General features: G+C 39.7%; 1 protein-coding gene across 1 annotated transcript; it reads left to right on the top strand.

Moving 5' to 3' along the window:
- The first annotated feature begins 1,192 nt into the window (after positions 1-1,192).
- Positions 1,193-14,990, top strand: wdr3 (WD repeat domain 3). Its single transcript, XM_053328516.1, has 27 exons — positions 1,193-1,222; positions 2,527-2,729; positions 2,825-3,034; positions 3,237-3,355; positions 4,377-4,455; positions 4,884-4,979; positions 5,457-5,564; positions 5,702-5,803; positions 6,726-6,826; positions 7,091-7,195; positions 7,575-7,805; positions 7,915-8,008; positions 8,251-8,352; positions 8,486-8,568; positions 8,927-9,065; positions 9,176-9,232; positions 10,528-10,628; positions 11,008-11,119; positions 11,581-11,715; positions 11,810-11,860; positions 12,638-12,703; positions 12,889-12,981; positions 13,346-13,396; positions 13,489-13,532; positions 13,643-13,771; positions 14,477-14,570; positions 14,672-14,990. The coding sequence occupies exons 2-27, from the start codon at positions 2,556-2,558 to the stop codon at positions 14,825-14,827; spliced, it is 2,832 nt and encodes a 943-aa protein (XP_053184491.1). The 5' UTR covers positions 1,193-1,222; positions 2,527-2,555; the 3' UTR covers positions 14,828-14,990.
- The last annotated feature ends 2,351 nt before the right edge of the window (positions 14,991-17,341 follow it).

A 17,341-nucleotide genomic window follows, 5' to 3' on the forward strand; every position in this document is an offset into this window, starting at 1 on the left:
TTTAGCCACCATGCTAACTGCTTATTGGTGCAATGTCACGCTAGCTGCAGTGATCAAGCAACATCCTGTTTAAAATTTCAAAATAAAATTTCACTTCCCAAATTAATTACATTAAATATTGTACAGAGAAGCTTGTATACAAAAATAACATCATGTAATGATGCTGTTTTAGACGTACAAGCACATTATTTCTTCACTATTCATGGTTCCTACTATGTTTCCTACACAAATAGAGTAGACATGCATGGGGACGGGGCACTCATTCATTTTGAAGGCTTTGTGAGAAAGAAACGTGCATGTGATAAAAGCTGCATTTTGTATTAAAGCAAAGTATGTTTGTTTTACACAATATGCAAATTAACTGTAACTGTCCTAAAATAATAATAATAATTATCTGTGTTTTTGTTTGTTTGTTTGTTTGTTTTTACAAATTACATTACATAACTAATCATGTTTAACTAAAAATTTAACATTTTGTTCAAATAGTTGTTTATTACAGTAGTAAAAAGTAGTAGGACCCCAGTTGGCAATCATTGTATATTAAATATGTTGGTAAGATGAAAGTTAATGTGGTTTTTGCGCTGTGATGTTTGTGATGTCCTGTACTCATCTCAGAATCACACACATTTTTACTTGTAATAAGTTTCCGGTGTTGTCTTTGCTATTTCTGTTGCACTTGACGAATCTCTTTTGCTCCTAATCAGCTGACTAATAGTAGTAAGTGAAAAACACTTCCGCTGTGTCTGTTTAGGGGCCTGTGAAAAGTCACTGCATTGTTCTGAAGCGCAGAATCACTGACGTTGAACTGACCTCTAACAAGCATTAAAATAAATAATATATATAATATAATAAGATGTGTTATCTATAGCAAAATATGAGGAGTATTTTGGACTATTTCTTTAATTTTGTAATAAAGTTTCTGAGTGTGTTTGTGCTTCTTCTGGCTCGCAGACAAAAGCAATAGAATGAAAGCGGATGAGCTGGACAAACAGGGCAAAACTGTCAGTTTCATACACTTGTGTCCATAAACTGCAGCTGAATATAGTTGAAACGATACTTTTGTGTCATATTCGTGCACACACAATAGCAGTGCACAGTGACAACAAGAATCTATCCTTTCTTTTACGATCGTATACATCTGTGCTCGATGTGTTGGGCCTGAAACACTTTCAACTCTACACAACACAAGACGACACAACCAGCAGAGAGCCGCATTTCAGAGGTAGGAGACAAACTAATTTAATATAAAATGAGCTGCAACTAACACAGAAAAGCCAACACTTTATTAAACACATACAGACGCATATTTATACAACATAAATGATTTTATGAGCTACATTGGCTCAGAAACGTCACCACGTGGGTTCAGGAAAAACGCGTATACTCGATTTGTCGTAAAGTGGGAGCTGGGCGGGCGGGGTTAGTAGCGTGCTGAGTTGTGTACGACGAGACGACATGAACCGCCCACCGCTCGGGCCAGTCAGTGTATTAAAACAATCGCTTATCTGACAAACGTTGACTAGCTTACTGTAACTAGCTAAAATATGCCGAAAAGAAGTTTGTGGTTGGATTATATTGTATTTTATAGCAAGTCATAAGCATATACGATACAAAAAAGGATTATAATAATGTCATGTACCTCTACGAATATTACTGTGAGACCACAGACGATAAAACTATAAAGTCAATATGTTTATCCAAGACACGCAGTAAAGTATTAATTTATCATGAGACTGTCAGTCACTATTTACTCACCTTTACACGTTTTATTTCTCTAACCAGGACAAGTCAAACAACAGAAGAATTTACAATGAAAATGCAGATTAAATTACATAATCATAATCATAACATATTAATAAATATACATTAGTATTCGTTGACAGGTATCAATATTTGGGGCAATATAAGTCAATCAAAACATCTGTAACCAGATATGTCAGCCACCAAGTCATGTACAGTGACTTTAAATCATTTAGCCAGAGCCGGTTCCCAGGATTCAGCTGATTTAGATTCCAAACAGAGGGAGAATCTTAAAGGCTGGTTTCCCAGTTCAGTACAGGCTTTAGGGATAGATAGTAACAATAAATCCCGTCAGTGAAGACAGTAACTTCCCATACCATCATTTTTGAAGGATATACATGTGCAGGTGAGATGGAAGCAGACCAAGAATAGCCTCATAATAACACTTTGCCAGTGGTTACGTCTAGAGAAGTGTTGAGTAAGGACTTTGAGATTTGTAATAAACCTCAGTGTTCCATGGTGAACACTATTGCAATGATGTGTGCATGTATATAACACAATGAGGACAATAACAAGAATGTTTTGGCCTCAAAGAAAAAGCAAGACTTATTTCTAAAATAAAAACCCAGTTTCAACTTCAGTTTTTTCAACAGCTGCTGAAAATGAGGATTAAAAGAGAGATAATCTTTCTATTATGATTCCTGGATACTTGTACAATAGTTTGATAAAGGCTAACAGTGACCCCCGATCATCCTAACCAGTCTCTTCAATGTTCTCATGTATCAGGGATCAGAGTCACCTTGAGGCCGCCGGTCATGGGTTTGACCAAGCAGTACCTGCGCTATGTGGCCAGTGCCGTGTTTGGAGTCATCGGCAGTCAAAAAGCTAACATCTCTTACGTGACCCTCCGTGGGGGGGAGAGGGGGCGCTACGTTGCTGTGGCTGCGTGCGAACAAGTCTTCATCTGGGATACCCGCAAAGCAGAGAAGGTGAGCAGAATATGTGATTGTGACGGCGGTGAAATGAAAGATGAGTAGCGTATGTTGGGATATAAACCTCAGTCTTCCCTCGTCTCTTTGTCTAGGTCCTGATCCTGCAGGGACAGAAACACGAGGTGACCTTTCTATGCCCCTCACCCGATGGCGTCAATATCGCCGTGGGCTACGAGGACGGTGCCGTGCGGATTTTCAGCCTGTTGAACGGCGAGAGCAACGTCTCCTTCAACGGCCACAAGTCCGCCGTCACCGTCATACACTATGACGCGCTGGGAGCACGACTCGTCACCGGCTCCAAGGTAAATCAGGAGGGTTTGGACTCAGTAATTAGTGTGTGGATAACCTTTGAGATCAAGATGAGAATGTAGTTACACATACGCAGCTTTACCCGAGGAGTGTAGATAATAGAATCACTACAAGCTAGATTGGTTTTCAAATAGTTCCATTTAATTTGTCATAGCATATGTTAATCATGATATTTACCTTTTCCTCCTCCTTCAGGACACAGATGTGATCGTGTGGGACATTATCAATGAGTGTGGTCTGTACAGGCTGAAAGGTCATAAAGACATCATCACACAGGCCTTGTTCATCAAAGGCAAGAACCTCCTGGTCACCAGGTAACAAGCAGCACATCATTACTGTCACTTAGTATCAGTGTGGACAAAGAACAGTCAAATGTGTCACATAGGCCTTATCAATTTTATCTATTATCAATTTATCATACAATAACATAATTATCAACATCATCATGTCTTTATATGGACTTATCGTATGATACATGGATTGCATTATCATTATATCAGTGGTTTAAAATGATGACGCAAATGACGATAATATCGTTTATCGTGATTATTTCTGAGACAATATATCGTCCAGCAAAAGTAGTTCTTGTGACAGTTCTAATGTCACACTGGGGATGTGTCACTCTGAAAATCCTGTACTGTTAAATGATTTCCACTCGTTATTATAGTTTTAAGAGACCTCTTCACACACTTTTCGCACATGTGTGGTCAGTATGTTGAAGAAGAGGAAATCTTATTCTCAAGCCAAAAAGCAAATGGCAAATTAATTCTAACCTGCTGCCAGATGTTGATATTACAGCTTCTTGGTCACTGACCGAAGTCCAGAAAACAAAATTGACGGCACGTAAACGAATGTCAAGTATTATTTTCCCGGATTCAAACAGATAGAAATCTTGCTTTTTGTGTCACTTTCACAGCAGCTGTTCATTCTGTATTAAAGACAGATGGACGTGAGTGCTTTAGGGCTCTTATCAGTAGAGTTAGTGTGGTGATTTCTACACCATCTGTCTGTTTGACCTCATTTGGATTTGGACAAACGAGCACATTGCTGCTGAGGCCTCCATTTGAATTTGATGCTAATTTGGGATTATGACATTTCTCAGATGTTGCCACTCAAATATCTGCTTTGTATGCATGTATGTGGTAGGTGTGAGGTCGTGAACTTGCGATTGGATTCAATTTGAGCTTTCAGGTGTTACATTTCAAACATCATCGTCTTTAAGTAGATAACTTTTTAATTGAATTTAATTGAATATAAATAAAAAACACTTCAAAGTTTAATACTGTTCAATTGAAGACGTGCAGTATAACTAACACAGTCTGTCCCTCTGTGCAGCTCCAAGGACAGCTTTGTGAAGTGGTGGGACCTGGACACACAGCATTGCTTCAAGACTATGGTGGGCCACCGCAGTGAGGTGAGTGTCTCCTTACTTTATAGTCATTAACATAAACACGGGGGTGCTTTCTGTGAGGAAGGCTCAGAGGGATATTTACTCAGAAAAGCCTGTCTTGAATGAGCCTAAAAAACGGAGGCGGTCTGACTTCATTTGACCGAACACATTGTAAACACAAGCAGTGTCATCAGAGGAGTTCTCAAGATTTTTAAATTCTAAAACGGAGCTAACATAGTTTCAGTTCTGTCTCAAAAAAGGTAATTTGATTACATTATATATACTGTTGACATTAAGCAGAGGAGACAGGATGGAATGGATGAGGAGTTCACTCTGACTGAGACACAGTGTCGTCAGCAGGAATGCACCTCTTGAAATTTAAGAGGAAATGCTAAGAACACTCACACATTTCTATGCATCTTTGTGTGTGTGTGTGTGTGTGTGTGTGTTAGGTATGGGGCATGGCGCTGTTGAACCAGGAGAACAGGCTGCTAACAGGCTCAGCAGACAGTGAACTTCGAGCCTGGGACATCAGCTACCTGCAGGAGGTGAGGAAGATCTCAGTTCTTGTTATAACTGATTGATATTTGGTTTATTCTGTTTAGAATTTATTAGGAATAAAAAAGAATCGCTGCCACCTATGGAAACTTGAATTGAATCACAAAGAAATAGTTTATGTGCTTGTTGATTCTTCTGTATTAGATTTGTATCATTTATTAGCTGCTGTATTTGACAGTAGTTGTTGCATTGCATCATTGACTACATTGAATACAGTGAATGCTCATCACTAAAAAACAAGCAAAACTAAAATTAAAAAAGTCTGATCAAACAGATAAATGTGAGGTTTAAAAGCTAAAAAATCTGACCATCAAGTGAATTGATTATTGATTGAAACCCTAATTATTAACCCTGCAACAAGACATGGCACTCCCATAGCTCACATTATAAGACTGTAGCTACATCACAGGCAGCAGGCTCTGTGCAGTATAGTATGTTATTATTGAACTCTGTCCGGTCCTGCTCAGGAAAAAGCTGATGGTGAGCCCAAGGTGAAGAAAGGGAAATCACTGCTGGATGATGATGATGATGATGATGAAGAGAACAAGGAAGAGCTGGATGAGAGTCCTGAAGAGGTTTGAGAAATGTCATTCATGTAATAACGTGCAGTGTTTTGTGTGAATAACAGGAGTAGGAGAACTGAGACAGATCTACTTTTTCCTCTTCTTGGCTTTAAACTTTTTCTTCTCTCTCTCTTTCTTCGTCTCCTCAGCGGATCTTGAGTTGTAAGAAAGCGGGCTCCATCCTCAGAGACGCCCGAGATCGAGTGGTGTCGATGACAACAGACAGCAAGGCCCGAGTCATCGCCTGCCACGTGAGTGCTGAAACATCTTCGAATAGCCTCAGACAAACACACAATATACAAACAACGTCAGCATTCCCTCAAGAACTGTAAAACTCAGAAACTTCCAGCAGACCACAGACTGACAGCAGCAGAGCAAAGAAACGCTTCACAGACCCATCTGCAAAATTTCTATCCCATTATTTGTTTGTGTTCCGACCACATGAGACAGAGAAGGGACCGTTTGATGAGCATCGCGAATCCTTTGGCTCCACTGTCTCTCCTTAGTGTTGTTTGGATTAGAAAAACATTGAACTGACAAGTTATTTCCACTCATGCAGGCACAGACTCAGTCAACATGTTTGACGGTGTTCAGCTGGCTGTCAGCTGGAGTCACTGTAATGTGTTCAAATGTGACCCTTAAAGGAAAAGGCCGCTGATTTTGTTTATTTTTCTTACAGTTACGGAAAATTTCACATGCGGAGCCAAACCAAGGTCTGATTAATCATATTTCTCTGTCCAAAAAAAAAAGATTAAAAACATGTCAGTGAGTCACTATCACACTGTGACATGTTCCTGAAGAGAGTGGTACTCTTTGGATAGGTTTTTTGGATACAGGATGAAGGAGCGTGTGACCCCCTTGCAGGGAGTTGCGTGGCTCATTGATGTGTTTTTAATGTCTTTTGAGCAACAACAGAGCTCTATGACACAGAGGAAGGAAATAAATCAAACTTTTGGATACACACACAATACTTATAAAGTAGGATGAGTTCATCGTCGGTTTGGCTCCGCTCATGAAATTTGTTGATAATGAGAAAAAAAAAACATAAAATCGACAGCCAAGTCATTTATCAGAACAGTTCGACACTTCAAAAGGCATTATTGATATTTAATATCAACAGGCAATGAATGCTTTACGTCAAACTTTAAAACATTTGTCGCCCCCGATCGTCAGGGCAACGACTCAGTCCTGGAGCTCTTCACCGTGCTGTCAGAGGACGAAGTGCAGAAGAAGATGACGAAGAAGCTGAAGAAAGCTAAAAAGAAGGCGGCCAAGTAAGAAAAAGCTCTTTATTCCTGTTAAGTTTCATGTCTTTTATTACTATTGCTACTGCTACAAGTCACACTACTGATTACAGTCCACATTACTTTGAATACTTCTGCTTCCCATCTGTCTGTATCACCTCTGCTGTTATGTCTTCTACTGCTAATTTCAGTCCTTAATCAACTAAAACACTTAGTAGTCATATTTGTCTTAGAGTGCACACTGTATGTAGGAGCTTCCTAGTTGTTGAGCATGTTGTGTGCCTCCTGCTGCAGAGCTCAGGATGATGCAGAGGAGGAGACAGCAGAGCCAGTTGTGGAGAGGATGCTGAAGGATGAGATCATCAGACTGGTTAACATCAAGGCCTCTGCCAAGATCAGGTTGGTAACGTTTTAAAAGCTTTTAAAGTAAGCTAAACTAGATCCAAAAAGACGGATGAATAGAATAGAATAGAATAGAAAGCCTTTATTGTCATCGTACAAGATTATACAACGAGGTAAGGAGCGCTACATCTGAATTAAGTGCTGAATATCAATACAAACTATAAAAATGAACCAATAAGACAGACTACATAAACAATCATACAATGGGGAAAAAGAGAGTGTAAGAAAATGGTGTAACCTTAATTAAATCTTTATTTTCACTCAATAGACTGAATATTGTACCTAAGACTGAGTTGTATCACTCTCTGCAGAGCTTTACTGTCAGCAGAAATGATGTACTCACACATACGCATACACACGTTCTCTGTCCTCTCAGGTGGGTGGAGTGTCTGTCGTGCGCCGGCGGCGAGCTGAAGGTGGCGCTGCTGCTGCAGAACAACACCATCGAGACCTACAGCCTCAAGACTTCAGACAAGACCCCCGCAGCCAATAAGACGGCGCGCCTCACGCTGGGCGGCCACCGCACCGACGTCCGCACGCTGGCCTTCAGCTCAGACAACCTGGCCGTCCTCTCCGCCTCCGGAGACACGGCCAAAGTGTGGAACAGGTAAAAAAAACAAAACAGCTTCCAACCGGTTATTAGTCGGGTTTTGTCACAGACTTTTCGCTGTCATTGATTGGCCGTCTTAACAGGATGACCCACCCTGTCTCTACAGGTCGACTCTGCAGGTGGTTCGCACCATGGCGTGTGAGTACGCCCTCTGCTCCCTCTTCGTGCCCGGAGACAGACAGGTCATCCTGGGAACTAAGGTATTCACACACACACTAACTCACTCAGAAGTACCAGCTTATTGTTGGATTTTTGAGCCTTGACATATATAGAGATATTCTTTGTAGAAAAAGTTTATTGATCCATATTTTCTATGATCTGCTGCTATTTAGAAGCCTGTTGTTGTGGAATTAAAGGACAGTGTTGCTATGTTTGTTTAGCTTATAAGAGACATTTTTCTGGGTTGATTTCTTGTGTTCACTGAATCCTGTTTCCTTGTCAGAGCGGTAAACTTCAGATTTTTGAGTTGGCGTCAGGAAGCCTCCTAGAGACCGTAGATGCCCACGACGGAGCAGTGTGGTCCATCTGCTTGGCCCCAGACCAGGTACACCTGACTGCACACAGCCCTCGTCCTCAACATGTTCTACCTTTGCATCATTCACATTAGAGAAAGCATCTTTTAACTGTATCCACTGGCTTCCCTGTGTGTGTGTGTGTGTGTGTGTGTGTGTGTGTAGAGGGGGATCGTGACAGGAAGCGCAGACAAGACCGTGAAGTTCTGGGAGTTTGAGCTGATCAAGGACCAGGGGACTAGCCAGAAGTAAGTCCATGTGGTTAATTAAGCGTAATCTCATGTGGTTCAGTTTAAAAGAACACAGGCTCAGTAACAACAGAGATGTTTCCAGATTTACTTTATTAAATTGTTTTTATTTCATGGTAAAATGAGTCTTTAGAACATTCATTATAAACATAATTAGTTGGGACACCCCTAACATGTCCTACAAACAAATACTAGATTTAACACACCACACCACATGTCTACATTAAAGCTTTAGTTTAGATTTCCTATTTATTCACAGCAGGTAGAAAATGATCCTGCCAGCCAATCAGAATGCAGTATTCCTAGTGTACCAGGTATAATACTGTGTGTGATAATAGTGTGTGTTTGTGTGATACAGGAGGCTGACAGTGAAACACACACGCACCCTGCAGTTGGAGGAAGACGTCCTGTGTGTGAAGTTTTCTCCTGACCACAGACTGCTGGCCGTCTCTCTGTTAGACTGCACTGTTAAAGTCTTCTATACAGACACACTGAAGGTAAAAACACACACACACACACACACACACACACTGCACACAGCATGTTATAATAATGTCATAGATTCTGTTTATGTTGTATGAAACCTTTCTGTCTCTTGCTCTTTCAGTTCTTCTTGTCTCTGTATGGACACAAGCTGCCTGTACTCTGTCTGGATATCTCACATGTGAGTAACCTGCAGAAACTGATAACTGTCAGCTGCTCTTAGACATTAGTAATAAAGGTGTTAATATACTTTATTTTACATATGATCACTGTTAATAGTTGTGCATCTGCAGGTCTTGAGAAGTCTTTAAAAGCACTGAATTCAATTCTCTAAAAATGTCTCAGAAGGTATTAAAATGTCTTAAATTCCACTTCCTCAGGTGTGGAATATTTGATCTGGACTGCTATAGATGGTAACAGTAGTTCTAACTGTTCTCTGGATGTGGATTCAGGCTGTTAAACAATGTTAAACATCTCTAAACTGCAAGTGAGATGGGCGCAGCAGTGGATTGTGCAACAGGAAGTTTAATGCTTTTTTTTTGGTGGAGTTTCATTCAGCGCAATCAGACCTGTAGCAAACACTGTTTAGAAAGCTGCGGCATATTATAAAGAGCAGCACAAAGAGTGTTAATTTTAGCAAAACCAAGAAATGAATTGGCAATCAGTGAATACATTCATCATTTTTCTGACACTTACTTGGTTCATAGTCATTGATGTAATTACACAGCTGGGAATTACTGATAATTATTATTTGAAGTTTGAAAGGACTGTATTGGATGACAGCAACAAAAAGAAACATTTCCAACAAGTATGGCGTCTCATCTGTGAATCTTTATAGAGTGAGTGGAGTCACAGAATCACAAATCATCATCATCATCAAAAAAATCATTTTTTTTTGTCTTATTTTAGCACCGTAGTATCTTTATGTGAGGGTTTAGGGGTATGTATAAAGTGCGTGTATACACTTGGGTGGGTGAGGATAAAATAATAACTGTGATGTCAACTGAATGTGATTGTATGGAGGTTAGTGCTTGAGCAATTTACAATGCCTTTAAAAAGCATTCAGCCCCCTTCTTTCTATAGCTCATTTCATACACAGGGGCAACTCAATGTGCTTTACATAAAAATTGGAAACATTAAAACATACAATTAAAAACAAGAAAACCCAATTATAATAAAAAGAGAGCAAGAAAGCATAAAGCTAGACTAAAATAGAGCCTATATATGAGAGTGCAGCATAAAGTAATGATTTGCATTCAACTTGTATTGAAGTCACAAGTCAGAGCAGCAGAAAGCATTTTAATTGTTGAGCACTTATTTCATATTTCCACTGTAAAACAATGAGGCAGGATTTGCCCATGGCTCTAAACCTTATTGATCACCTTTGAATTGAACCCCGTTATAAATAGAGAGTATAGTAATGTAAATCATTTCCTGCCCCCCTGACTCTGACCCTGTGTTTTCATTCAAATCCAGGATAACACAATTATCGCCACCGGCTCCGCTGACAGAAACTTGAAGATCTGGGGTTTGGACTTCGGCGACTGTCACCGTTCCATGTTTGCTCACGACGACAGGTAACGCCCCAACAACGCACACTCCGACCCAAAAACAGCCACGGGGGTGTTTGGAACAATTTTTCCGATCAAATATATACTACGATGAAATCATTTTTCCACGCTGTCGGGCTTCCAGCTCTGACTTCATCTGCTGTGGTCAGGGACTCTGATCCGTGTCCGGTTAACTCGGCCATGCCCTGTGATCTCACACCAGCTGCTCTTTCATCTCACCGCTCATCTGTGTTCTCACAGATCCTCTCACCTTCTGTCCTCACTGCTTTTTTTTTCTTGCTTAATTTTCAGCCTCTCTGTATTCATTTTTCTTTGATTGCCTTATATGCCTAATTTTTTATCATGTTTTATCCTTAAACTCTCTTTTTTTTTTTGTTCTCCGCAGCGTCATGTTCCTCCAGTTTGTTCCCAAGACTCACCTGTTCTTCACCGCGGGGAAGGACAGGAAGATCAAACAGTGGGACGCCGACAAGTTTGAGCTTATCCAGACGCTCGAGGTGATTTTCGCCTTATCCTTCATGTTGGGAGTCATTGGCCTTGAGTGTTGCTCCACATCTCAAATGCTGTAATGTAAAAAAAAAAAATAAAAAAAAAGTCTGCACCTCACTCGTCAGCTGTAAAGCAGACTTTGTCGTAAAGAGATCCAATCTAATTTATTAGATCGGGTACATTTTAAACGCACGCAGGCAAAGCGGTGGTCTGTACGTGCGGTCGGGGTGAAAATGCTTTCCAGGTGATTGTTAGGTTGAACTAGTAGCAGAGTAGCAGAGTGGTGTTAATTGAGTGGTTTTGTGTTTGATTGAGGATTAAAAAGTTAGGATGTGATGCTCAATGCACACCAGGAAGAAACAGATGGATGAAAACTCTCTAGCCGGGGTTAAAAAAATGTAGCTTTTTTGGTCTGAAGGCAGCACCAGCAGAAACATGTAGATAAAAAGAGTCTTCTCTGTTTTTAAAGGGCCACCACCGTGAGGTTTGGTGTCTGGCCATCAGCCCCAACGGAGACCACATCGTGTCAGCATCCCACGACAAGTCCCTGCGCCTGTGGGAGAGGACCAGGGAGCCAATCATCCTGGAGGAGGAACGAGAAATGGTGAAGAACCGATTTGACAATTATTGAGATGAATAGACTCAACGACATTCAGGTCTCTAAATCACCCTGTTGTTTTGTTTTTTTGCTTTCACAGGAGCGAGAAGCAGAGTTCGAGGAGAGCTTGGCCAAAGGAGATATGCCAGTGGTGAGCACTCAGTTTCTAACTTTAAGCGTTTTATTACATCTTTAAATACATTATATAATATAAAAACCAACACCTGGTTAGATTACTGCAATGCTCTTTTTACTCCCAAAAAACATCTATACAGAAATGATAACTCATACAGAACCTCTGCAGCAAGACTTTTAACCCAAAGCAAAAAGAGAGAGCACATCACTCCCATTTGACATGCACTGGCTTCCTCAACTTAAAACATACCTTTACCACTAAGCTTTTTAGTTAATCTCATGTTTTACACTTGATTTTATTTAGTTTCATCTTTTAAATCTATTTAATTTTTATTTCTTACTTGTTTTTTTTAACCTATGATGGTGATTTTAACTTGCTGTGCTCATGTTTTATTGCTTCAAATGTAAAACACTTTGTTAGATTGAACTAGCTGCATTTTATGTATGCAAGGTGCTATATAAATAAAGTTATTATTAATAAAGTTATTACCTGTATTTTAAATAATTAAGCTTCAGACTGACTGCCCTGATTTTGGTGGTGCTGGTGGGTCAAAATTAGACTTGGCACAAGCATTACTTTTTTGAACTCAGATGTCAACATTCATTAACACAAAAAAACAGCTGTCAGGCTTTTTCATGTCTGCTTAATAACAGTTTGACTTGGCATCATTCTCACCTGGTAAAACCATTAAAAAAAAAGAAAGAAAATGATAAGATTAATGAAAAGCTGTAGCTGTGTTGTATAACAGTGAGACATTTACTTCATTTAAATTTCTGTTGGTTGTTTCTACAGGTGCCTGGAGAGACTCAAGGGGAAGCAGCACCCGCTGCAAAGAAGACAGTTGAAACAGTCAAAGCTGTGAGTTCACTTCACCTCTTTAAAGTCACAAAAGATGCTGTAGTCCATTGCTCTGTCTCTGATTGGCTCATTCTAGTGTCATTCTTTACTGTCTCCAACCACAACCTTCTCCAGTCTTCATAGATTACTTACAAACCTCTGTGTCCTTTGCTGATGTCTTTGCTTTTTGTGTGATCTGTCTACAGGCAGAGCGAATCATGGAGGCTCTGGAGCTCTACAAAGCAGAAGAAAGGAAGATGGAAGAGTATAAATACGCTTGCAGGAGAGAAGGCAAAGAGGTACACACACATTATCCACTTTACCCTACTTTTGACAACCTCTGCGTGACACCGCTGCTCCTCATCCTAGAGGCAAAACATCTTGTCTCAATAATGTCGAGCAGATGCTGAGTGAGAGGACTCAGCTGCAACCGCACTGATAAAACACCACACACCGACCAATGAGAAACAAAAAGAGAATATCAGCTGTGATGTTGCAACTTGTACTCCCAAAAGATATGAATAATTAAAGTTTCAGCTTTGGATTGATTTCTTTTGTTTATGGATGTGAGATCTAAAACTTTCCTTCTGGTGTATTTTATTTTACGATTAAAGGATGTTTTATGAAATAAATGTGACAAACAGCTGATGTGGTTTTTTGCAGCTACCTCTACCAAAACCTAACCCTATTCTCGTGGCCTTCGGAAATGTTTCAGTAAGTGATGCAGCGATGTAGAATACAATCAAAAAGTGAACATATTAGATTGTTTTCAGCTGGAGGTGACTCTGTTTCTGTTCTTCTTGCAGCCGTCTCGCTATGTTTTAGACGTCATAAAGAAAGTCAGATCCAGGTAAGGTGCATCACTTCTTCTCTCTGACTTCATTTGCAGGGCATTTTTGTATATAAATACACTCATTTGGGTTTATTTTTCTTTCTGTGTGTGTGTGTTGCGATGATCAGCGAGCTGGAGGTGTCTCTGTTGGTGCTGCCGTTCCCTTACGTCCCCCAGCTGCTGACGATGTTTAACAGCTACATCCATCAGGGCCTGGAGGTGGAGCTGGTCTGCCGCTGCCTGTTCTTCCTGCTCAAGTAAGTGCTCAACCTGGGAGTGTAAGAGAAAAGAGAGTTTGTGCAGAACACTGGTAAAAATGGGGGGGGGGGGGAGTTGATCTGGGAGTGTTTTAAGAAGTTTTTTCACATTAAGATGCCAGCTAAAAGCCTGTATGTTTTGATTGGTTAAGTGCTGTCAGTGTTAGTAACTGTTGCAGAGGATGTAAAGCTATCAGCTCCTCAATGACAATGATTAAAAGCTTTAGCATTAAAAACCCACAGAGCTTCAGCTGATTCATTTCTAGTTATAACATTTCATACACAGTCAACAGTGAATAAAAGAGACTGAAAAAAATACAAGTATCTTATTTTGAAAACCTACTTCAATGACAAAAAAACAAAACAAAAATAAAATCCCATTCCACAGTTAGGGTTATTTCAGAATATTAAAATATATAAACAATATTTTGGTTGAAATTCTATTCCTTTTATGGACCTTTTTGACGTCCATAAAAAGAAAAAGATGGACTAAAGATTCAGCTGCTTGAACAGTGCTTACAACATTTATCTTCATAGCGCAGGGATTTTGTCATTTAGTGCTTAAGAACAGAAATATTGATAAATAAATCTTGTCCACTGCTTTTGTAGAGCAAATATTTTTATAAACCTGCACAAGTTGCCATGGAAACATCTGCTGTATAAAGGATTAGACCCAGCTGACATCATTGTCTCTTTTCTTTCTAGGATCCATTTTGGCCAGATCTCCAGTAACCAGATGATGCTGTCAGTCATAGACGAGCTACGGACCAATACTCTGTCAAAAGTGCAAGAGATCAGAGTGAGTAACATAAAACATAAAAACATAAAAACCAAAACATTCTTCTACTTGACTGGATCAGAGTTTTCATCACACACTTTTACCTTTTCTTTACATTTTAGGACTTGATGGGCTTCAACAGCGCCGCCATGCAGTTCCTCCAGAGGGAGATCGAGAGCAAAGAGGACGTGATGTTCTTCGCCGACGCCACGGGGCAGCTGCAGGAGAAGAAGAAGAAGAGGAGGAAGAGAGAGCGAGCCCTTCTCACTATCGCTTGAATCAAAAATGGACATTTTTTGACTGTCTGTGCATAAAAACATGCGATCCCCATCTCCTCCCAGATGTATCCCAAGAGTCTGTTTTTTACACTCTATGTTTTTTGGAATGTTATGTGATCCTGATAGGATGTAACATATTCAATAACACGCTTCATTTCACAAACTGTGTCTGAGTTTTTCTCACAGTAAGTCAGCTTTTATAGCAAAGCTTTTAAAAAAACACACAGCTCCCTCTGCAGCTTTTATGTAAAACACATCCATGTAAAGTTAAGCCTCACATAGATACATGTCAGGTTTCCTAGTATTAATACTCCCTCCATGATCACAATGCATGGAGGACAGGTACGATTTAAGGTGGCTTGTGTCCTACAGGCCTAAAGGGAGCCATTCAGGCCTGGAGCCAAGAAAAGTTAAGATTGTCAGGACGTAGCGGGGGGGGGGGGGGGGGGGTTTGGAACCTGTCAGGGACCACCTGAGCTCTCTAGACCACCAGGTTGCGACCGCACTGTCCCACAGAGCAAAAAAGCTCCCCTGTTCCCCCGCTGGCCTCGCTGCAGCCAGCCACCACTGAAATCAGGGAGATGTGGCTTGACTTTACAGCTCTTGTAACATAGCCTGAATTTATAGGCTCAAGACCTAGTAGATGTGGTTAAAAAAAAAAAAAAAAATTCATAGCAGGGGAGAAAATGTTGCTTCTCAGTTTTCAACTCTTTTACTTTTCGCCCCCAAATGTGAACAGCATACGTTATGGAGTGTCTAGCCCTCTAATCCTATGACCTTTTAAAAAATGAAAAAAAAAGTTTCACACCCACATCAGACACTTCATTTTCCACAAGTGTGTTTATTTCCTGACCGTGGGGCACTATGGAATAATGAAATGAACTCTTTAAAACACCTCGTGCTCACTGTTCAATGTTTTAATCTCACGGTGGACAAAAAACAAATTAACTCTGTATTTACAGGGCTGTAAAAAAAAAAGGGGGCAGCAGCTCTTTATGGGGCTGGATTTCAGTCTTGAGGCTGTAAATGTCACACCTACCAAAATTAAAAATTCTTCAGTAAAATGCCAGACTGCACTCTCACACCCACCCTTGCATAACACTGGTCAGCGTATTAGCACCGACAGCAGTTTAAATGAATGATAAACTGTAACTGAAACAAGGAAAATACGAAGGCCTATGGTTCACCCTAATTCTTGCTAATAACTGACATTTCAGTTAACTAACGGTGACGTATAGATCAGTAGTTTAATGGCTCATTCAGTATCTCAATATGAAATCCCACAGCAGTATTTTCTGGGTGTTAGGGGCCCATTAACGGAGCCTGATGCAGAGTTAATGAAACACTGACAGCATTTCTCCCACTTGACTCCTCTGTGCTGACTTTTTATTGTTCATCTAAGCTTTTTCTTTCTTCTTTTTCACAGCTTTCTGTCAGAAGGTTAGTGTACCTGCGAGCAAGTTATTACATGGCTTCACTTTGATCATCAGCATGTCTGTTAATTGCACCGGCTTTCAGTCTCATAAGCTTTAACTCTACCTCAAAATTGGTTTAAAGCAAGTGTACATGGGTCAATGACGTAATGCAACCCGGTGTCCCATAGGTGTGACCGGTAGTTTTTCATTAACATCTGATTATATACAGGAAAATAAATGTAAACTAAAATGTGGATTAGATATAATCCACTTTTGCAATGCAACACTGTTTTTTTAACAAATATGACATAATTTGTCAAAATGTATTTAGAAAAAAATGGTTGTTAGGATATGTCCTGCTCAATATGGACAAAATGCTTTAAAATTTAAATGTAAAAATACTCATTTGATGTTTTTTAAATGATGTAATTATTTGTAAAGTACACTACAGTACACTGTAGGTGATAAAATATTAAATATTTATCATTATTTTGTGGTTACACCATTTGACATTTTCAGGAGCAAAACATTTTAAAAAAATGGTGCAAATGTCATTTCAAATGACATAAAACCAAAATACCAAATGTACATTCTAACAAACCTGATGCTACTTTTAAGACCATTTTTAACGTGCCCAAGGGCCCTCTGTGATGAGAGAAAAAAAATATGCCACAGGACTTAACCAAATCCCTTGATGTTGATAATTATTGTCACTGTTGGAAGCCTAGAATGTCCAAAATTAAATATGAAGTTAAGAGGTTTCCACCAAACTGCAGCCTTATCCAATCAGAATAAAATAAAAGTTGTCTCCAAGAAGCTTCAGTGCCCGATGGCCCCTGGAGGTACTAATCCAGCCTTATAACGTAAACTGTACATTTACACTATATAGGAGCTATATCAAGACAATATAGGTCAATACACACATTTAAATGAGGCCTGTATGATCATCATGTATGCTGCAGGTTTTATTTATTTATTCAAACACGTTAAATTAACAAATAAAATATATAGGTAGTGAAATATAACAAAACATTTTAAAAATTGATCTTTAAACTTTAGTACTTTTAATTTGAAGAGTACAAGATCAGTACATGAACAC

This window comes from Scomber japonicus, chromosome 11, assembly GCF_027409825.1.
Source record: "Scomber japonicus isolate fScoJap1 chromosome 11, fScoJap1.pri, whole genome shotgun sequence".
Lineage (NCBI taxonomy): Eukaryota > Metazoa > Chordata > Actinopteri > Scombriformes > Scombridae > Scomber > Scomber japonicus.